Source organism: Microtus pennsylvanicus, chromosome 3 (genome assembly GCF_037038515.1).
Source record: "Microtus pennsylvanicus isolate mMicPen1 chromosome 3, mMicPen1.hap1, whole genome shotgun sequence".
In the NCBI taxonomy this organism is placed as follows: domain Eukaryota; kingdom Metazoa; phylum Chordata; class Mammalia; order Rodentia; family Cricetidae; genus Microtus; species Microtus pennsylvanicus.
Window position 1 is genome coordinate 26,911,370 of NC_134581.1, and position 24,035 is coordinate 26,935,404.

Sequence of the window (24,035 nt, forward strand, 5' to 3'; positions counted from 1 at the left end):
CACACACACACACACACACACACACACACGACACAAGACACTCCAAGTGGACCCCCTAGGGTTGCCAGCACTTTTCCTGCAGATTTGGTATTCTTTATCATTCTGACTGCTCTGTAAAATCTCTGTTCTAGCCTAGTCTTCTGCTTCTTCCCTCCCCTTCAGATCTGTACCCTAGTTTATCAGCAAACTACCAAGACTCCTTCATTCTGGAGCCCTGTTTCTTTGCCTCAGTTGATAACTGAATAACCCTGAAATTATCAGGTATATACCCATATACCTCAGAGCAAGGAAATAGAGAAGTTGTTACTTACCTATTGATGCTCCAAACTATAATTTACTCTCCTAATGATGAAAATCCCCAATTTTCAAGGCATTGCCTTTCTGTATTAGTCTGTACTGACTAATATTACATATGATCTTAGATGTTTAATTTTTTCTGCTTTTATTAGCTGTCTTGATGCATAAATAAGAAGAGACTAAGAGATTGCCATGTATGTATGAATTGCCAAAACAATATACCTATTACAGCATTTTTCTAAGAATTTCATAATAGAAAGCTTTTAAATAGATTTAATAAGAACAGTAAAAATTTGTTGTTATTTTCTTATGGTTTCTGTTTTATTGATTTTTCAACTATAGTTAGCCTGTTAACTATAGATCTAAACCAAATGTTGTGGTGCATGGCTTTAATCCTAGTACTCGGGAATCAGAGGAGGTGGATCTCTGTGAGTTTCAGGCAGCAAGGTCTACATAGAGATTCTAGGACAGCCAGGATTATATTGACCCTTTCTCAACAGAAAAAGAAAAAGACATTCCAAGATTTGTTTGCTGATTTTACCCCTAAATTAACATCCTACTTCCTTTCCTGCTTGAGTTTGGTTGTTGTAGTCATTTGAAGTACTGTTAGTCAGATTAGTTTGTTTTATTTACATACCATTTTAGGTTTAGTTTTTTTAAGGTATATTTGCTTATTTATACTTATTTATGTGTATTGCATGTGTGTTTGTGTGGGTATATGTTACGCATGTCTAAGTGTTTGCAAAGGTCAGCAGTGTTGGACCCCTGAAGTTGGAGGTTGTTGTGAGCCACCTGATATGTGTACCTGGAACCTAACTGGGGTCCTCTGGAAGAGAATCAAGGGGTTTTTATTTGCTAAGCCATCTTTCTAGCTTCCTGGTTTTATTTTTGAGAATGTAGACAATTAGCATAGTTTCAAAAGAAGAAATTATAAAAAAAGGCATTCATAGATGTAATTCAATTCCCTCTTCCTCACACCCAGCTCTAGACAACCACAGTCTCATCTCTGTGTCTGTGGCTTTTTGCTTTTTCCTGAATGTCATTCGGATAGACTCATATAATACATGTGGTCTTTTGTGTCTGGCTTATTTTTACTTAGTATACTCCTTTTGATATTCATTCACATTGTTGACTATAATAGTAGTGAATCTTCTTTCTAATGTTGTTTCCTGGTGCCAGGCACACACGGTTAAATTCTACCACTGAGCCAAACTTAAAACTCCAATCCTCCCCCCCCCCCCTTTTTTCCAGATAACTCAATCAATGCATATGCTGGTTAAATAAACCCAACTTCACACTCTTAAGTTTGGGGACTAGATTTCAATTTTGAACATTTACTTAAAATTTTTTTAAAGATTTATTTATTTATTATGTATACGACATTCTGCCTCCATGTATGCCTACATGCCAGAAGAGGGCTCCAGATCTCATTACAGATGGCTGTGAGCCACCATGTGGTTGCTGGGAATTTAACTCACAACCTCTGGAAGAGCAGCCAGTGCTCTTAACCACTGAGCCATCTCCGCAGCCCCTTAAAAAAATGTTTTTAACTTGATACAATAGGTTTGCAGGAAGTTGTAAAGGTAGTGCAAAGAGGTCTTTGGCTCTTCGCACAATTTTCCACAGTAGTTACATCTTACATGACTAAAGAAATTTGTATGGATAGCTTATAAAACTTTGTCTTCCTGGTGCTCTTTTCTTGATTATTGGGCTAAGGACAATTGGATGGAATCCTTTCAAAGGACATTTTTAAGTCTAGATTACTCACCAATGGTGACTCACAACTTCATTTCTAGAGGGACCTGACACCCTCTTCTGGACTTCCACAGGTACCAGACATGCGGGTGGTGTACATACATGCAGGTAAACACTCACACATATAAGATAGAAATAAATAGCTAGGTAAAATATAGTAGAATGAGGAAGTATCTAGGAATGCTAAGTATGTCAGCCTAAGTATGGTTTATATTTGTATAATCTCAAAGAATCTCCCCATAAGGTTATCTTATAGATACCACTTCACAGTAATGAGACATCCAGTACCTCTTGATATTATGTATTGAAAAAGACACCAAGATATCTAATCCCAGTCTGGTCATGAGCAAATACCAGACAAACTCAGATTAAACAATATGAAAGCAGGTATCCCAGGGTGACAGAGACTAAGAGGACATGGCACCTGAATGTAGTGTAGGATGTCATACTGCATCCCGGATCTTAGCAAAATTTGAGTGACATCTATAGATTAATTGGCACTGGTAACATTAAGTAAATGTTAGTTTCTTGATTACAATAGTTTTATATTGGTTAACAGAGTACTGGGTTTACAGAAACTCTGTATGTTATCTTTACAACTATTCCAAAGTCTAAGATTGTCTGTACCTTGTACATTCAACCTGTTTGTTTTGAATCTTAGTCTCATATCCACTGTATTGTCATGTAACATTGCAGCTATGCACATCTAAAGCTGAATTCTTTTATTCTTGTGTTGGTTCAGCTCCTCTCCACAGTTTATGTCAGACCTTAAATTTTTCTATCTCTAGACCTCCATTTTTAAAGGTTTTCTCTGTCTTTGTATGCTACAAAGTAAAAATTTTAACTGTCCTTGTCTACTCTTATATTTTCTGACATTTCCGCCTCTGTTTTAGTTAACTTTTTCCTTTTCACAATAAGTCATATTTATTATTTACATTGCACAGTGAAGTCACTAAATACTCTGTATTCCTGGAATGTGCTTGAGTTGTTCTGTAGGTGTCAGTTAAGTTCCTTGGGTACAGTTCATTCTGATTATAATTTGCTTTAAGCTTTGTGAAAGATAGATGAGAACAGCATACATCACAGAGCCAGTAAGAGGCCCACCAGCCACATAAGAATACTGGTAGTTCCTTGGTGGGAAAATATAAACGCTAGAATATTTCCCTCGTCTATGCTTTTTTGGTTTTAGAATTTTTAAAAAAATAAGTTATTTAAATTTATGTGCATTTGTGTGAAGGTGTCAGATCCCTTGGAACTGGAGTTACAGACAGTTGTGACCTGCTATGTAGGTGCTGGGAAATGAACCCTGGTCCTCTGAAAGAGCTGCCAGTGCTCTTAACCACTGAGCCATGTGTCTCTCCAGCCCTAGTTTCAGAATTTTTGAATTTGACTTTTGATGCCCAGGTAGGAGATGTAAGTCTTATTTTCAGCTTTCTCTTTATGACGGTGCTCCGTTTGCAGTTCACCCGTTAGCAGTGGGTGAGTGTGGAGAGAAACTGGGGGTGTTGCTCTTTGGAAAGAAAAAAAGAAAATGAAAAAAAAAGCCACTTAGCATTCATGAGCTTCTGTTAGGCAGCAGGAAATGAAGACTTAGGCATTAAAACCAATCAACCAATAATTACTAAGAAACTTTGATGATCACACCATTAAATTATTCTGTGCTTTCTGTAAATACAACTACAATCCATAAAGTGGATTGGATGGCTTTAGTGTTTATCGTCTAGAACATTTTCTACGGAACGTTGTGGGAAAGACTACAGAATTGTGTGAAGTGTGCCCTATATTTATGAATCAGATTTTAAGAAAAACCACAACCATTTCCTTGTGTGTCATTCATGCTTTAGCAGAGGATATGGTACCATGGCACTGGCCAGGTTTGTAGTTTCTCATGCAAGGCTACATGACTTTCTTTTCCTTTTTAGAAGCCACAGCAGTTTTGATGTATTATCAAACCACAAATGTACCTTGGTATTTACCAGGAAGAAATGTGATATGGTAGTCTGAGTACTGATCGTGTCATTACTGTTTACTTCTCTTTGGGAAATAATCATGTAAATAAGCAAATATATCATTTGGAGTAGTTGGTGTATTGGAACTGCAAAAGTGGTAAATGAGTTTAAGACCTTTGAATATGTTGACTTCCACTTAACAATAATGTTTTAGGGTTGAGAGTGCAGCTCAGTTGCAGAGCACTTGCCCTGTACTTGTGAATTCAGGGTGCTGTCCCCAGTCCATTAGAAGACAAAGGGTGGAGGGAAATAATATGTTATGATGTTAACTTGACTCTAATAATTTAAAATCTCTTTTATTCTACCTTAGCATCAAGGCATGCCATGGATTGCCCCTCATAAATGGACAAAGTTGTGATCCTTATGCAACAGTTTCCCTAATTGGCCCTTCTAGGTAATGTTTATTGAATTGTTATTGGGTTTTCAAGTTTAAAGTTGGATTTAAAAGTTGTAAAGTTCTTAGATCAAATGCTAAGTAACTGTGACATAAAATAATGCTTTAAAAGAAGACATTTCAGTAAATTCTAGTGTATACTTGGTAAACAACTAAGTTCTGTTTTTGCAGAAAGATTCTGGGTGTCATTTCAGATAAGTTATGTATTTACTAGACTATGGGAAAAACCTCAATGTCATATACTTGTAAAATGTACTTTAAAATATATGCCTGGGCCAGGCAATGGGGAGTATATGCCTTTAATTGTAGAACTTGAGAGGCAGAGGCAGGTGGATCTCTGTGAATCTGAGGTCACCCTTGTCTTCGCGACAAGTTATAGGCCATCAGGGTCTAAAACAAAAACCTCAAGTCATATATACCTGGCTGCCTGTATTCAAGCCCAGCCTATTGATGATAAGCACTGAAATATACTGAAACTTCGGAGACTGTTCTTGTTTTCTGTTTAATGATTTCTATCTCATAAACAAATTATTTTCTCCTCCTCCTCCTCATTTTCCCCCTCCTCCCCCTCTTCCTCCTTCTTCTTCCTCCTCCTCCTCCTCCTCCTTCTCTTCCTCCTCCTCCTCCTCCTTCCTCCTCCTTCTTTCTTCTTCTTCCCTCAGACAGGCTTTCTTTATGTAGCCCTGGCTGAACTGGAATTTATTCTGTAGGCTGGCTTTGAACTCAGAAAGATCCGCCTGCCTCTGCCTCCATAGTGCTGGGATTAAAGATGTGTGCCACGGCCACTACCATCCGGCTTCTCATGAACACATTCTTTATTGGAACTTTTAAAGTCACATTTAGTAGAAACTTTTTTTTTAAATCACAGTTGATTTTGCTTTTATGCTATAATTGCACAAGACATTCACATTAGGTTGAGTCTGGCTAAAGACACTAGACTTCCTGAACATTTACTCATAAATGCCTTAGAATTTGTATATTCACTTGAGAATTAGTATTTGTTTGTTTAAGTCACTGTCATGGATGCACCCCAGAAGTAAACTGAGTTAAGAGACATTTCATGTTCCCCAGGTGTTTCCAACACCAGTAAAGGCACTTGGTGGAGTCTCACTGCCTTTCTGCGTACCACTCCTTCTGTTTATGTAGTAGGGTATGTTTAAAACTTTCCAAGAGAGTGTGGCCGCCAACCTCTCACAGCCATGGGGACGGTAATCCAATCTTGGCCTGTATAGATACATAAAACTTATATCCTGTGTATGGATATTCGATTTGAATTTGTGAGGATACACAGGCTTTTGTCCCCTTACACAGTATGCAAACTATCGTCTTCCCTCAGTCATCCTAACATTTAGGCAAAGGTCAGGCTTCCTGGTTGGAAATAGCTTGTTTTATAATTGTGTACTGTTAAGTTCTACAAGGTAAAACTCTACCACATTGGAACAGGAATGACCAAAAGAAGACGAAAGTAAAGAAGAAAACAAGCAATCCGCAGTTTAATGAAATCTTTTATTTTGAGGTAATTTCTTGTTTTATATAAATATTCATATTTAGTATAGAATTCTAGTTGATTTAATTTTGTAAACCACAGCCATAGTAATTACTTTATTAGTTAATGTAACTAATACTTTCTGTCCAGAAAGCAGTAGATCCATGGTGTAACAGTGTAGCTCTGGGTGTTTGGAAGTGGGAAGGGCTAGAGCCACACCTATCCAGTAGTCTTCCTCCTTGTCAACCTCCTCTGGACCCTTCCTTCCCACACTCTCCAGTCCCCAGATACATAGCAAACTGTTTTAAAATATCTAGAAAAACAAGCATTACCACTCAGAAGATCTGAAATCTTTTCCCAGTTGACTCTAATGCTGAACTAATCATGAAGCCTACATTTCATACCTTATGAAAGGGCGGTTTTCTAAGGGAAAATATTAACAAATGTGCCAAATACAAGACTCATTTGAGAGTATGAAGCACTTCCTGATAGACCTTTATATCATTAAGTTCTCCTTAATCTAATTTATTCCGTAGATATTTCTTGTTCAGGAAGACATTCAGTTGCCTTGAGCAAATCCTAACCACTGGACCACCAAGGTGCATCATTAGCTGCCTTGAAATTGTCCCAAATACAGTGCTTTGACATTCTTTCGAGTATTTAATAAATCCTTTTTTATATTAATTGAAGACTATAGAAAAATTTAAAAATCAAAATCTCTAAAAGATTGTGTAATAACAGAATGAGTTGCAGTTGATATTAATATGTGAGAACAATTTGTAGATAGTTACATCTTAAAATTTTTCTTCTGTATTCTTCTTCTGTTTTGGAGAGGATGCCAGAGTGCCCCTACTCATGCCTTATTACTGTAAGAAAATGCCAAAGGTGAAGTAGGAAATGGGGTGGGGTGGGGGTAGAAGCAAAGGAAAAGGAAAACATGCTAATGCAAGAGACTTCCTTTCTGGAGGACTTGCTGTTTTCTACATTAGTAATGGCTGTTATGTCCAACCATGAGAACATGAAGAAGATTACAATTTTTAAAAAACTGCTTCCAAAGTTACTGTCTTTTGCACGTTGTTCACACCTCTGATGGGTTGGAGTTCACTATACATAGGGCCTCATAACAAGCAAGTAACTTTTTGAAAGTCAGGGTCAGATCTGCTCACCATAATATTTTACCTGTCAGATGTATTCATTGAGCCCTTTGTCAGACAGGTTATAAAGATAAATGAGACATCAGAAAACACACACACAGATGTACATATATCCAGCTATAGCTGGCGGCACATGCTGCTTGAGCTCAGCGTCAAAACAGTCCAGAGAAAGACTAGCTTTCCATAACTGAGTACAGAGAGAATATTACAGAGAAAGAACACCTGAATAATGATTTAACCAAGTTTAATAAGAAAATAACCAAAATTAAGAATAAAAAAATGGAGGCTGGAGAGATGGCTCACGGTTAAGAGCACTGACTGCTCTTCCAGAGGACCTGGGTTCAGTTCCCTGCACCCACATAGAAACTCACAGCCATCTGTAACTTCACTTCCAGGCTTCTGACATTCTTACACAGACATACAAGCCTGTAAAACACCAATAAACATTAAATAAAAATAAATTATTTTACCCCCTCCCCTCAAAAAAAAAAAAGAATAGAAAGACAGGATAAACTGGTGAATGAGGTCTTCCCAGCACCGGGCTGGAGGTGCTTTACTTGTAGTCATGGACTCTCCTTGAGCCTGGAAAGAAATAACTGTGATCTGTCAGCAGGTGCCTAAAAACTTACGGTTTCAGTGTTCAAACAGCTCAGAGAGGGCAGAGAAGAAAGACACTCCAGGTCAAGATAACTGGTTATAGGAGGAAAGTGGAAAAGAAATTACAAGTACCTAAGGACCCATGTAAAAATCTTTCACCAGGCATCAGATGTGGTGCATGCCTGTGATCCCAGTCCTTGACAGACAGGAAAGTCAGAATTTCAAGGTCAGTCTCAACTGCATAGTGAGCCTTAGAAACAAATAATATCTGCTAAGGGACAGTTCGTGATTGAAGTATGATAGGTGAGAACTGTAGACCACAATACAAGATTTGTGGTCAGGCCGTGGTGGCGCACGCCTTTAATCCCAGAACTTGGGGGGCAGAAGCAGGCAGATCTCTGTGAGTTCAAGGCCAGCCTGGTCTATAAAGAGAGCTTCAGAACAGCCAGGGCTATACAAACCAAAAGAAAGAAAAAAAGAAAAAAACACAATACAAGATTTGCTCCAGAGCCAGGAAAGCCAAGGGAGTGAAGAGATGCAACAGAAGAAAACCAAAGAAGCTCTGCACTAACTATTCAGCTTCTAAGTGCTGCTTAATTTTGGTACTGTAGCTTCCTCATTTTTAAGACAGGAGAGTAAATCTAGCCCTGCCTGCCTTGAAGAGATGATGGTCACGATAACACTTTGTAAATCAGGCACCACCGTGTATCTTTAAGTTGTTTTTAGAACGATAGAAACAGAATGGCACCTGTGTAGATTCCGAGGAAGAAAAGAGTAGCAAGAGGTGGCAGGATAATCCTCGGGTAAACTCAAAGCAAAGAGCTCTTCTGGAACAGATCGGAGGGACACTAAGGAATGTCAGTAGACTGCAGGTTTGGTGATGGAGAGAGATTTCACAAGAGTGCCCTATAAGGAAGCTGGTGATAAAGTGGTTACTGCCCTGAGTAGGTGGTGAGGAAGTACAGGCTCTGGAATGAATTACTTGTAAGGTAGTTGTCTGAAAGAGGAGACAGGAGGACTATGATTTAAGAGGAAAAGTTTTCTTAGACTAGAAGCTGTAATTAAGATAGATACGTACTTATAGCACATACTTAAATACACTGGGGGAGGGAGCTGGCTTGGAGGAGGTAGTCTTAGGGAAACTCTAGTAGAGAGGCCTGAGGTGGGAAGTGGATGTTCAGCTGGAAGTTTCTGCCCGGCAGCCTTGATATTTTCAGCAAAAATGTGAGAAGGAATTAAGAGTAGGGAGGTGTGCTGTGAGAAAGGTAGGAAAGACCTGAGGTGGTTTTAGAAGTGTTTTCCTCTTTGTGTTGCTGGCAGACACGGGGAACCAGATGCGGTGCCTGCGATTTGTATGCCACCCTTCCTTAGCCCCCTGGTGCCTCGTTAGTGCACCTTCCGTGCTTTGGAAAATTACTTCCACTTTTGACTCTTTCTATATTTGCAGTTAAATATTTGGGAATTTGCATTTTTGAACTCATGATAGAAAAAGATGCTTTAAAATGTTTTTTACTAAAATATTTTTGTTTATAGGTAACCAGATCCAGTAGTTATACCAGGAAGTCCCAGTTCCAAGTAGAAGAAGAGGACATTGAAAAATTAGAAATCAGGTGTGTGCCTTGTGTTTTTCCTAGAGAACTGGTTTTTCCTGTGTGAACTTTGATGGAATACTCTCTAGCACATTGATAGAAGAAACTTAGAGGAACAGACATCTAATTTAATCCAAATTATCTTTTCAAAATCTGATTTCTTTTCAGAAATACCAAAGTATATTTCTTGTGTGAGCAAAGACAACCTAATTTCACCTATTCTGTTTTCCATTTTCTCTTAATTTAGCTGTTCCTTAACTATCTGGTTATAGTATAATGAATGGAAAAGTAATTATATTTAAGCCAATTTAGAAATAATTTTTTTATTCTTCTTAACATATCTGCTGACTATCAGAAATTTCAGTGAGGTAAGGAGATAACGCCACAGGTGCATGTGTTTGAAGTTTGTGATATTTCCTAGGTCTTAAATAAATATCTATGCTGTTTTGGAAAGGAAAGTTTGTCAAATGCATGTGTAGGTGTGATGTTAACAGTGTGTTACCTAAAAGGCACATTAATCATGTGTTCACAGTGGTAGGCAATGTTTTTCTAAGTCACCAGTCTTTACATATTAATTATCTTCAGAAGAGAAACTGCACTCTTATATTGGTTTGTTTTTTCAAATTCAATTAAGTAACTGTTTTGTCCTTACTGCTACAGATTAAAGAAAAAACAAACTTTCAAACTTAGAAAACGTAAGTTTCTCTTTCTAGACTGTTAAAGTATGCTGAGGGAGATGGCTAAGCTGGCACAGGCACTGGTCGCCACGCCGTTCTACCTGAGTTCTATCCCTGGCACCCACACACGACGAGAGGAAAATTCCAAGTCCTGTAATTGTCCCCTGAGCTTCACATGTACTCAGTGGCATGTGCCTCTCCCCCAAATTAATAAATAGAAATGTAATTTAGAATTTAAATTGTGATTTTCTAATAAAAGTTACTGTAGTACTTTGCTTTCAGAGTCTGGATAATGACGTATATGATGATGCTAACATCTCTTTTAAGCATGTAAAATTAATGCTACAGTACACATCAAAACCACTTGAAACTCTTCAGCATGGCTCACAAAAACTGAAGCCAGGTTTTCAATTTTCAGGATTGATTTGTGGAATAATGAAAACCTAGTCCAAGATGTTTTCCTGGGTGAAATTAAGGTTCCTGTGAGTGTGTTAAGAAACGATTCCTCTCATCAAGCCTGGTAAGAAGACACATGCTCTCATGAATTAAAGACACCCTAATAATGCCCTTTAATAAAGATGTATGCTTGCTGGGAGTAAGTCAGAAGTTACTGACATTAATTTGGTTATGAATTTGTTATTAGAGGAAAAATAAGCACTTTAATAGTTATGATATTTGATCTGTGATACTGAGGTAAAAGAACTTAGTTATCTAGGAATATTTTTCTGTTTAAAAATGAAATCTCGGGGCTGTAGAAATGGGTGAGCTCACTGCTCTATCTGGACTGCATTTGCGTTTCAGATCCTAGCACTCACAAAGAAGTGGCTTTAACTTTAGCTCCCAAGAATCCAGTGCTCACTTTGGTCTTGATGGGCGCCTGTGCATACACTCATAGACACAGACACACACACTACTGAAAACCATTGGCCATTTCATGAACCCCTTATGAGAAGATGCTTGTTCACAGTCATCATATGTAGTTTAGATCTTTGACTTTTTGGTAACGGAAACTGTGGCTGAGAAGCAGAGGACTCAGAACATGCAGTTGTTTGTGGGGCGTGGGGCACACACTATTAAGCATGCGGATAACCATGATGAGTGTGGAGTGTTGTCATTGGACTGATTCACTGTTTAGGAGCTCTGGGAGCTCAATATTGACTATAGTTTTATTTGACCTTTTCATGACTCTAGTGGTGATACTACATTCATGTTACTAAACGTAATGTTCAGACATTAAATTCATACTTACTTCAGTGTGAAACGTTTTGTCTGTCTGTAGCCCTTTAAAACTAGTGTATCCTGTCCCTTTGCGTCTCTTTGCCAGTGTCTCTTCCTAGATTGGTGTCCAATTGAGTATGTAGAAACTTGCCTTTCTCAGTTATCGTGTGTGTGTTGGGGGGTGCTTGTTCATGTGGTTTTGTTCGCATGTAGGTGTGCGTGTAAAGAATGGAACTTGACACTGGGTACCTTCATCAAAAGGACTTGAATCTGGAGAGCACTGATTAGCTAGGGTAGCCGGATCCACCTGTCTTTACCTCCCCTGAGCAAGGATTACAGGTGTGCATACTACTAAGCCCAGCTTTTACGTGGGTGCTGGGAATTCAAACTCAGGTCCTCATGCTTACATAGCAAGCACTTTATCAAGCCATCTGTCCAACTTCTGTCACGTCCCTTTAAAGATCACTTTTTACAATGGAATATAGTATTTGTGCTTGCTTACATGTATACAGTGTGTAATGATCAAGCCAGTATAGTCAGCATTCCATCTCAAATATCATTTCTGTGTGTTGGGAAACTAATTATGCTAAACTGAGGCTGGAGAGATGGCTCAGAGGTTAAGAGCACTGGTTGCTCTTCCAGAGGTCCTGAGTTCAATTCCCAGCACCCATGTAGGGACTCACAACCATCTGTAATGAGATCTGGTGCCCTCTTCTGGCATGCAAGCATACATGGAGACAGAACACTGTATGTATAATAAATAAATCTTTAAGGGAAAAATATGCTAAAATGTAATATCAGGTGTTGTAGACCACAGTTACTCACCTATTGGGTTATAAACTTGAGAGCTGCTACTCCCTACCTTTTCTGCACCCCTTCTGCCCTCCTGCCTTCTAATAATTCTACTTTCTTATGTGGATCAACTTTAGCTTTCACAAATGAATAATAACGTGTGGCCTTTATCTTTCTTTACCTATTTCATATGATAAAATGACCTCCAGTTCCAGACGGATTACCACAAATGCTAGGATTTCACCCTTGATAGAAAAATGTTGATGAGTGAATGGATTTAGATGATGTGGTGTGCACATACTGTGGAATGGATTTAGATGATGTGGTGTGTACACACTGTGGAATGTTAGCCATGAGAACCACTTTTTAGAACTCACTTTCTGCTGCCTGGAAGAGAGGTTGACATTTGAGAATCTAGGGATTGGTTTTGTTGTAGCTTTGTTTGATTTTTGTTGTTTTGTTTCCCAAGAGAGTTTCAGTATGTGTCCTTGACTAACCTGGACCTTGCTATGTAGATCATGCTGGCCTTGAACTCAAGATTTGCCTGTCTCTGCCTTCTGAGTTCTGAGATTGAAGGTGTGCACCACCATGGCTGATACTGAGTAGTCGATATTTCTTTTTGGTCTCACTTGCCTTTAAAAGAGCCTGCCTCTTTGTCTAGCCGTTGGCACTCCTCATTTGGATTATGCTATCTCATAGTCCCCCTTAAAGACTGCATTTAGACTTTTTAAATTTTATTATTTTTAACTCCTCTGGAGCAGATCTAAGATGTCTCTCTAATGACATTTTGTATAATTTCTAAATACATCCAGAGAGGGGGGGAGATGACTTTATCATTAAGAAAAATATATCAGTGTTTGCCCCCTCCATATGCCATACTTTCTTAAATCTCCATGAAAATTTCTGATATTAGTTTTTAAGCCTTTCAAATAATATTCCATACCTTTTAATACAGAAGAGAAAAATGAGCCATTGTATCTCCCTGGGCCCACCAAAACTTACTAGAACTCTTCCCCATATCATGTACTCAATGACACTGTCTCTTGATTGATACACTTTGCAAATTTGACAAAACTCTCCACCTTGACAGACTACGGAATATTAACAGACAGTAAGTAATTTTAATTTCTTTTGTCAATAGTGTAAATATTTTATGTGCACTTAAATACTGGTGTCTTTGAGGTCAGAATTGTTGGATCCTCTGGAACTGGAATTACAGGTAGTTGTAGCTGCCACATAATGGGTGCTAAGAATTGAACTCAAGTCCCTTGCAATGATCTTAACCACTGAGCCATTTCTCCAGCTCCCAATGATATGAATATTTTAGTCTGTCAGAAGCATAAATGCCAAAACTTATGTAGCATAAAAGAATAGCATCTGCTAGTCTATGTGTATAATGTACATTGTGGGAAAATACAATGCCTTTTTATTTTAGCTCAGGGTTGTTTGTTGCCTTCATCACTTGTAGAGCTGTAGCATCCTCTAGTGGGGCCAGTGGTAACTGCATGAAAACACCATAATTATTTCTAATTTTGATCAGGCAAACAGTCATATAGGCAGTAATATTGTTTGAAGCTTTTCTATTTTCTTTATTTCCAATAATTTCTATTAGTGTTTGCCTGTTATATTGGACTTCTAAAAGCTGGTTTTTAATGGTTCCAATTTATTTTTTAAGACTTTTATGTGTATAAGTGTTTGCCTACATGTATGTGCGTGTACTACATATGTGCCTGGTGCTTGTGGAGGTCAGAAGAGGGTGTCAGATGCCCTGGCGCTGGAGTTACAGATTATTGTGAGCCATCATGTGGGTGCTAGGAGTCAATCCCAAGGCCCTCTGCAAAAGCAGCAAGTGTTTTTAACTGCTGTGCCATTTCTCTAGATTATAACATGACTCAATCACTTTTCCCTTTCTTTTTAAATTTTTTGTTGCATTTATCTATTTACTTATCTCTGTGTGTGTCCATGTCCGGGTATGTCTATGTGTGTCTTTGTGTGTAGCATGTGAACTCCTATGGGAATTGTTGCTCTGTTGCCATCATCTAGCTTCTGGGTATCAAACTAAGGTTGTCAGCTGTGTATCTTTCTAGTTGGCTTTTCTTGGTTGAGGACATGGGAGAATAGAGCCTAAAAATGAAACAGATTAAAGTCTCACACAGTAACCAACACCATTCAGAGCATGATAAAGAAGACTCCCCAGAGTAAAGTTTACAGTCCCAGGGACAGGCTGCACGTGACAAACAACCATGTTCTCCGTAGACGCACATAAACAACAGCCAGTTGTACTGAGCGACCAAAGAAAACCCACTCTTCCCACTACACCTGGGGGGAGCATGAAAACACATTCTAAGAACAATTCCCTGGTTTTGTTTGTTTAAGAAGCTGAGGTCAGAAGACTCTTGTAGTTTTCTCACAAGCAGTCTGAATTCCCCTCCCATGATTCCATTCTTAGACCATGTTCTGACAGTCAGCAAGTGCTTATACCACTGAGCCATCTTGACAGCCTCCCCCCCTTTTTTTCTTAGTGAGTTACCTCCTTAACCTCCTTTTTGTTTTTGTTTTGTTTTGTTTTTTAAATGGTGATAGTTAAGTCAGATGTTAGCTTTGTCTTGTTCATGTTGATACTACCTAATTTTCACTTTTCCCTGTGTAGATAATAGGATTTGATTTGATTTGATCTGATCTGGGGGGTGAGGTGGCAATGGTTTCTTGAGACATGGTTTCTCTGTCTAACCGTTCTGGCTTTCCTGGAACTCTTTCTGTAGACCAGGCTGGCCTCAAACTCACAGAGATTCCCTTGCCTCTGCCTCTTAAAGGTGTGTGCCACTGCCACCTGGCCACTACTTTTTTTAATAGGCAATGTACCCAAAACCATTTCTAGATAAAAAGATTCAGAAGAGAATCCTGCCTTCTGCCCCCCTCAGCTTCTCAACTAGGTCTTTTTTGTGAGCTAGCCACTGTTCCCTAGTTTCTGAGAATATTTCCTGTATATATAGGCAAATACATGTGTATAGTTTTTATTGATTTATTTGTTTTGTTTTGTTGAAACTAGGTAGCCTAGGCTGACCTGAAACTCAGAATCCTCCCAAGTGCACACACTACCACACCCACCTGTACATGCTTCTATTTCTACTTAACGACATTCTAGAACATGTATGTGATCATGTATTCTAGAATCAAACTGCTTAGTTTAAATCCCATCTTTGCCAATAATTCCTCTATGTATGTACATACTTTGTTGACGTGCTGGAGATTGAATATGATGAGAACACATGTCACCACTCAGCTTCACTCCCAGCCCCTGTTTATTTTTCATTAGCTCACCTGTTTGTTTATCCCACTTGCTTGTTTCTCATTACCATCACTTGGAGTTGACACTGTTTTTACTTTAGGTACTTGCTACAACCAAGAGACAATGGAAACAAGTCATCTAAAACTGATGACCTGGGATCTCTTCGATTAACTCTGTGTTATACAGAAGACTATGTGCTTCCATCAGAATACTATGATCCCTTGAAAACTCTGCTGCTAAAATCACCAGATGTTCAGGTATTTTAGAAATCTTACATGTATGACTCAATGTGAAAGGCTAAACAAATCCTGTAAATGATGAAGAAAAGATTTCATAATGTCAGCGCTTAAAAAGCTCTGTGTATTTAATGTCTCCGAGCCAGAGTGCTGATTTGTGCTTCACATTTTATATCTGATTAGAATTTAGAGAACTAAATACTATTTTATACATATTGTAATTAAGGAGTGTATTTAAATTACATCCACAGATTGAACCTGTAGCCCTGCTCTTTTGATTCGGTGTTTGTTTTCTACCATTCTGTATCCTAGCCAGTATCTGCCTCAGCTGCTTATATTTTGGGTGAAATATGTCAAGATCAAAAGGATGCTGTTTTGCCTCTTGTTCGACTATTGCTGCATCACAATAAACTGGTTCCATTTATCACTGCGGTGGCTGAACTGGACTTGAAGGATACCCAGTAAGAATTGTAATCATCAAATGTTAATTATGTGTTGTTAAAATTGAACTTTAATTTGCCAGATTGTTTTTATAGTCTGTGTTTTTTTGTTTTGTTTTGTATTGGCCAAGTTTACTATAGAGCAGGTGAAAAAGAACTCCCTAGTCAGTAACAAAAGACAATTTTTAAAGTTAACCAAACAGAATCCAACAACAGTAAGGACCAGTTAATAAGGGAATGTGTTTAATTCCGCCGTACAGTTTCCTTTGTTACTGATCTTGGCTTCTGGATGCAGTGGTTCACATGCCACAAGCCAGATAGTAAGGACACTTTATAAGGCACACATAGGACAACATAAAGAGCAATCAAATGGCTTTCCATTCCCATCATAGTAAAATAACACCATCATTTTATATACCCATACCTATGTTATATATTTTTATTTCATAGTTTTCTTTTTTTTAATCTGATAGTATCATTTTCAGAAAATAGTTTTGGTAATTTTAGAAACACTTAATGTCAGCAAATTTTCCTGTTAGTAATAAAAATTACTAAAATTATATAATCAAAGTCAAAATGTTACTGTTTTAAAACTTTTTCTTCCCTTTTTGCTGTGCTTGATTTTTATATCTTCCTGTTTCTATTTCAGAGATGCAAGCACAATTTTTAGAGGAAATTCCCTGGCAACTCGGTGTCTGGATGAAATGATGAAAATAGTGGGAGGGCACTACTTGAAAGTCACGTTAAAGCCTGTTCTGGACGAGGTACAGAGAATGCCTCACTGCCAGAGTCTGCCCATCTGAGCAGTGATTCTCAACCTGTGGGTCAAACTACCCTTGACCACCTGCACACCACATAGTTACATTGCGATTCGTAAAGTAGCAAAATTATAGTTATGAAGTAGCAGCAAGAATGATTTTATGGCTGGGGGGTCCCACAACATGAGGAACAACTGTATTAAAGGATCTCAGCATAAGGAAGGTTGGGAACCACTGCTTCTCTTTCAAGAAGTAGTGTGTTGATTAGAAGGATCTGACCATTCGTGAGCTACTGAAGGAATAAGGATAGACATTTTATAAGTAAATTCCTTTCTCATCTGTGGATTTTTACCCACAAGGCACATCAATCTACATTATTATTCCTTATATTTTTACTGTGGCGTTAAACAATTTTGATACAGTTCTTCAGAATATTGTCTACATTGTACATGTTACCTTCAGGTGGGGGCTTTAAACTTTGTTGGATTTAATTTTTATATTATCAGAAAAATAATTGTTTTCAAATTACCTAGGAAAGTGCAGTAACTGAAAAATACATGTATTTTCCAGATCTGTGAATCCTCAAAATCCTGTGAGATAGATCCTGTTAAGTTGAAGGAGGGAGACAATGTAGAAAATAATAAGGTAAGTTTATATGATGTAGTTTATAACGCCATTGGTTTTTTTTAATGTTATACCTAACTCCCATAAATGGTTTGTTTTATGTGTATAACTGTTTTGCCTGTGTGTGAGCTGTGCACCACATGTATGATTGGTACCTATGGAGATCAGAAGATGGTATTGGATCATCTGAAAATAGAGGTGTAGATGGTTGTGAGCCACCACATTAGATCCTCTGCAAAAACATCAGTGTTCTTAACCACTTAGCCATTTATCTACCCTGTCTCCCCCCACACATAATCTTAAAATTTAATAATGCCATGTGTCTGGAAACAACGTTATTTATTCTTTACATTAGTCTTCGTTTTTCAGAACACTTTCTAGTATTGATTTTACCTTATTTTATTCTCAAGCTTTTTAACTTTGCATTTTTAATTATATCTGTGTGTTTGGAGGTACTGTGTATGGATGTGTGCACATAAATGTCGATGCCAACAGAAGCCCGAGAGTACTTTAGATCTTCTGGAACTGGAGTTACAGGCAGTTGTGAGCTGTAATATGGGTGCTAGGAACTGAACTCTGGTTCTCTGGAAGCTAATCTTTTGTTAGCATATATTATAGATAATAATAGGTTATGTTACATTTGCATACATGCATATAAGATATTTTGATCATGTTAACCCCCTTTTATCCTCTTTTGTTCCCTCTCCTGCTGATCGATTTCCTCTTTCAACTAGTCTTCCCCTTCAACTTTTCTTTCTTTCTTTCTTATTTTTCAATTTGGGTATATTCATGTGAAGTACAGGTGCTGTGGAAGCCAGAGTCCTTGAGTTTCCTTGAGCTGTTGTTGTAGGCAGAGGTGAGCTGCCTGGCCTGGATGCTGAGAACCCAAGCGCTTCTTTCTGTGCAAGAGCAGTATATGTTCTTAACTGCTGAGCCTCTCTAACTACCCTCTTTTCTTTTTTTTTTAATTTTTGTTTTAATTATTGGCCCTTCTGCTTTTCTACTTTCATGTTGGTGTGTGTGTGTGTACATGTAAGTTCATGTATATTCTAGTAAGTTTACTTAGGGACAAGAAGTGAGGAGTTAACTACAGTAGCATAGACAATTTATCAATAGTTACACCACAAAAAAAAAAAATTCTACCTCCCCCAGCAACCACTTATTGCTTGTAGATCCTCAGGGATAGGCAGGGACTTAAGCCCCCTCCCCACTCCATGACGGATAGTAGATGGGCCCGAGTTTATATAAGTCTTGTTCTGATGATCATAACTACTGAGAACTCAAGAGTGCAGTGGCCATGTAGTGCTTAAACTACTGTTATGGGAAGGTCACTCTTTCTCCTAGATTCTTTCTGTCCTTTCTTCAGTCATGGTCCCTGAACCGTGAGAGAGGGGAGGTGTTATAGATGGCCATTTAAGGTTACGCACTCAACAGTCACTTACTCTCAGCACTTTAAGCCTCTGCAGTGGTGGCCACCAAAACCAAGAACATCACTAATCTGTGCACTTACACATAAATATTTAGAAGACGATTTGATAGGCATATCCATCTAGCAAATCAGCAGCAATAGCTCCCCCCCTACATAGCTACCCTTATCCCAGCTATGAGATTTTGAACAGATTTACAGTGTCAAATGAGAATTCCCTCCTGTGAAGCGGGCTGCAGATCCAAATCAGAAAGTGCTTGTTTATCCCCCAAACAGTGGTCCCCCTGTTGCCTGGAAGGTTAGTAGTGCAGGATAGGGGGTTGCAGCTCAAAGTTTTTAATGACAATTCTCCATTAGCAGCCTGCATTATATTTTTTAACACCGTGAAGTCTAGCACATGATATCTTTAGCAGTAGGGTCTTACCTCCAGTTCTAGTGAGCAACCAACAGTAGGGGCAATAGCCTATAATAATAATGGATTTAAACTGCAGCTAGTTGCAGCCTTCATTCTGACTATTCCTTTCAGGTCAGACTCATCGGACTAAGTGACATAATGATTTTAGTTACCTCTGAGAAATCTATAATTGTGTGGGAGTCACAGGTTTTCACAGTAGTGTGACTGACTGTGTTACAGTGTACTAACGCTGCCTTTCTTTCCCTGAGTTCTTTCCCTGGTTTTCTTTTTTATTATTTTATTTACCGTGCTTCTTGTGAAAATTACTCGTATAGACTGTCTAGAAAGTCTGAATTTATTAAATTAAGTTAGGATGTTGATTGCCCTTTTAACTCAATGAACTTGCAGAATGGAAACAGGGCTTTAGAATACTAGGTTGTCATCATCTAATAAATCTCATATCCATTACTTTTTTTCATAAAGATTATTGAAGATGTGCGAAAGTCAAAATCTTAGTGTTACTTTGTTAAACCCTGCAGGAGAATCTGCACTACTATGTGGACAAAGTATTCAATACAATTGTAGGATCAAGTGTGAGCTGCCCCACTGTGATGTGCGATATCTTTTATTCTCTGAGGCAGATGGCTACTAAGAGATTTCCTAGTAAGTGCCTTGATATACTCAATTACATCATCTCTTTTTCTGTGTTTTTTCTACATGATGTCCATGTGGTCTGTATGAAATGTTTGTGCATAGGCCCAGTCTTCTAGAAGTTTTCCAAAATGATGCTAGCTTTTTTGAGAGACTTAATGACTTATTTTTTCTATAATCTCAAAACATACAATCCATCTTATTTCAGTATAAAGACAACTTTATATAAAGAGCAAATCAAAATCATTAGTTTTTAAGAAGGAAAATTTGGATCTGTAAGATTTTCTGCAATATGTAAGTAATGTGCTATATATTAGGAACCTGTGGGACACACAGGAGCACCTTTGTTGTTCCAGCCATTTCCCCAGGTGCATATATTCAAGCAATAATAGCCATCAGTTTCATACAGTTGAACAGATTTGACAGTTTGGGAGTGCTAAGATATCTGTGATGAGATTTTTTTTTTCCCAAAAATAGTTCTGGACTTTACAAACACTTGTTCCAATGCATATAAGATTTTGAGGTACATATAGCAAGAAATCATTATGCTTAATTTTGCAAAATTAGCTATATTAAGATTTTTATTGGAAAGAATTTATAAAATTATGAATTACTACCTCTTATTTTTAGTACTTAGTTCATTTCTGTTACATAAATAAATTTGCCAAAGCCCATTGCAGATTTGCCCATAACAGAGGGGGGAGACATAGACAAAGCAGCTACTTATTAATAGCCAAGTTTATCTATCTGTATAAAACTATAAATTAACTTTTTTAACCATCCAAAGAGATTTTATTATGTTTGCATGTATATGTCCCTCTATTTAATTTACCCAATACTAAAACAGTATGACTGAGTTGTCTAGCTTATACATGAATTCAGGTTTAGGTTTCTTGGCTAATTATAATAAAGATATAAAGCATTTAGATTTAAATAAATGTCTGTAACCTTTGTAATCAGTAGAGAAGGCAGAGACTTGATCCTACATATATACAGATGAAGTGCTGATTAGATTCTATCTTAAAGTAGTGAGCTAGGAAATAACCACATTGCCTGCTTGCTAGCCTGTCTTGTTTTTCACTCCTAACACTGTTTGAGGCCATTACCCATTGATTAGGTAATGAAACTGAGGTTGCATTTGTTCTTAGTACCTGGAATATAGATAGCAGGGCAAGCAGTCAGTAGGAAGTAGGTACCACTACAGTGGACAGCTTGGTGATGTTCCCTGTTGAGTGATTTGTAAGAGCTAAAACTCGACATATTTGTCAGATCCGGAAGCTTTTTCCCTCACCACCCGCCTCTCTAGCATCTGGGTGTCAGGTTAGTTGCTGGCTCCAGTCGGAAACAAGTACTAGAGATGAGCGGTCAGTGCTGCAAGCAGCCTGCAGCTCATCTGCAGCAGTATGTGAGATATTGGTAGCTTTTAAAAGTAATACTTCCACCTAGTCATTTCTAGTCTTTAAACTGTTGATGTTTCTTTTTGTGATTAAATACCTGAGAGAAACGATATAAAAGATTTCTATGGGTTCATAGTTTCAGAGCTTCAGTCCAACATCCGCAGGATCCATTGCTTTAGTCAGGCCTGAGGCAGAGCAAACCCTGTGGTGTGTCCTGCAGCCAGGCACTCTGCTCACCTGGCCTCCTGGCGGTGAGGAGGGAGGGGAGGGGAGGAATGAGCCAGGGCCAAATATGCCTTTCAAAAACAAACACAAAGTTGGTTTATGATATCCTAGGCATTTTCCATCCAGTGAACTAGACAATTAAAATTAAGCATGTAATCAAGGTTTTTAGGGTGGATTTGTAACAAAATTGTGAAACTAAAAACTATTCCTTGGTATTCAGTGTTGCCCCTGAGTAGTGCTAGATACTGCTTTTGTTTTTGTTGTAATTTCAAGACTATATGAAGAAAAGGCTATTTTTCAAGTTAAAAATGTTTCTTTAAAAACATAAGAACTTTGCCTTTCATTTTATTTAAGTTACAGCATTTTCTCCTTTTAGTTTAGCCACAGTTATTAGTATCATTTCACAAATCAGTTTTTACTTTACAGATTGTTTTCCTGTCCTACATGGTTTACATATGTTTTTTCTTTTTTTTACTTTATCATCTTTGGTTTTTAATTAGTGTTTTTGCATGACATTTCACCATTTTATCCCTGCAGATAACCCTCATGTTCAGTACTCTGCAGTGACCAGCTTTGTGTTCCTTCGTTTCTTTGCTGTAGCGATACTATCACCTCATACTTTTCATTTGCGACCTCATTATCCAGTAAGTGTTTGTTTCTCTCAAAGCTTTATTCCAGATTTTTTTATTTTTAGTAAAATGAAGAAAAAATAAACTCCCTTTACTGCTGTGCTAAGACATTTCACACGTGATTAACTGCTGATAAGTTGGTGTCACTGATGAGCAGGAGGGAGCTGCCCCAGGGTTTCCTCTGCTGTTCTCTCCTGTAGTTCTCATGACACAAGGGCCATTGCCCTTAGTTACAGGGTGGTGGTAGTGGTTTGTAGTAGTGGTTTTTGCTGGCTGTTGGAAGACCTTTTTCTGGCTTATTAAAACAATTTATTTTTTATTTTTATATTTTGAGGCAGAATCTTACTACATAGCCCAGATTGACCTTAACCTGCAATAGTGTTTCTACTCAGCTAAATTTAAATCTTTGCATATATACTTCTTAATATTTTAAGGTTCTTTTTTAACTTATTTCTACATAACTTATCCTTCTGCATACAGCATATTTTAGTCATTCTTTAGCTTTTTTTATCCTAAATACTTTATACTCTTGATGCTGTAGGAGCTGATTTGTATAACAGATAATAAGAAACATTTAGTGATTACTCTGTACTAAGCTTTGTTTTAATCACGTCATGTGCTTAACTCATTAAGGTCATCCTAGTCACGGTATGAGTAAATTATTTTATTAGCTCCATGTACAGGTAAGGAAATCACCATGCAATAACTTCTCTAGGCTCACATTACTAAGGCATTATGATTGAATCCTACCCAATTTGAATTGAATTGAAATGGAACTAGGTTCAGTCTCCACAGCCTGTAAGCAGACTGGTATTGAGACACTTAGAACAGCCACTGTCACCGTGCTTAGTGCTGGAGACGCTGCAGATCTTGACATTCTCAACCTTTATGTACTCTCGCTCTATCAGGCAATGCAGTGTCGGGAGGGCCTGTAGGCTTTCCAGCTGAACTGGATCTGCATGCCATGCGTCCCTGGGATAGCCTCACAGTGTTAGCTGAGTAGAGCCACACAGCAATGGCAGAAAATAGATGTTCAGTTGTTACTAAGTTTTACATTTAGAAATTCCTTGAATTTTGAGAAATTAACTATAGAAGCTAGTTTTAGAGTAGACAAGAAAGAGTAGATTAAAGAACAGGAAGCAAAAAAAAAAGAACAGGAAGCTAAATAATCATAACAAGGACACTGGATATGTGCTGTTCTTGCTATAAGACAGATTCAAGGAGGTGTGCATTGTGCACATGCATGTGTTAGCAAGTAACTGTTTTTGAAAACACTAGTTTCAAAATATGGAGGAGCTGGAGAGATGACTTAGAAGTTAAGAAGGCATACTGCTCTTGCAGAGAACACAAGTTTAGTTCCCAGCACCCTTGTCAGGCAGCTCACAGCCACCCATAACTCCAGCTCTAAGGGATCTAAACCTTCTGAATTCTCTGCACATGCCCACACACAGATACACATGCACGTAAAAAAAATAGATTTTCTGTCTTAGGATTGTTATTGCTGTGAAGAGACAACAATTCCATGGCAGCTCTTAAAAAGTGAACCATCTAATTGGAATAGCTTATGATGGGGAGCCTGGCAGCATGCAGGCAGATGTGGTGCTGGAGCTGAGAATCCTTCATCTTGACTCAGGGGCAACAGGAAGTTAATTGACTGTCACACTGAGGGAAGCTTGAGCAATAAGGACCTCAAAGCCTGCCCCCACAGTGACAAGCTTCCTCCAAAAAGGGTACACTTCCTAATAGTGCCACTCCCTTTGGGGACCATTTTCTTTCAAACCATCACAATCTTTAAAAAAATTTATAAAATTTTAAAATATAAATACTGAGATAGACTAAGGACTGAGACTATATAGCTCAGTAGTAAGGCTCACCAAACATTTGTGAGACCCTGCATCCAATTTCTAGTACAAACAGAAGAATGAAAGAAAGGAAATCTTTACTTGAATTGCCTTGGCAATTGTTTTTTTCTTTTAAAAATACAGATTATATGAACAC

General features: G+C 38.1%; 1 protein-coding gene across 1 annotated transcript in view; it reads left to right on the plus strand.

The window, feature by feature from the left end:
* Positions 1-24,035, plus strand: part of Rasa2 (RAS p21 protein activator 2) — a 99,571-nt gene that overhangs the window by 44,275 nt on the left and 31,261 nt on the right. Inside the window, exons 6-15 of the mRNA XM_075964939.1 lie at positions 4,372-4,455; positions 5,899-5,971; positions 9,226-9,302; positions 10,377-10,478; positions 15,358-15,514; positions 15,806-15,954; positions 16,583-16,697; positions 17,262-17,336; positions 19,675-19,798; positions 21,946-22,052. Of these exons, the coding sequence (XP_075821054.1) occupies positions 4,372-4,455; positions 5,899-5,971; positions 9,226-9,302; positions 10,377-10,478; positions 15,358-15,514; positions 15,806-15,954; positions 16,583-16,697; positions 17,262-17,336; positions 19,675-19,798; positions 21,946-22,052 (1,063 nt within the window). The remainder of the gene's footprint in view (positions 1-4,371; positions 4,456-5,898; positions 5,972-9,225; positions 9,303-10,376; positions 10,479-15,357; positions 15,515-15,805; positions 15,955-16,582; positions 16,698-17,261; positions 17,337-19,674; positions 19,799-21,945; positions 22,053-24,035) is intronic.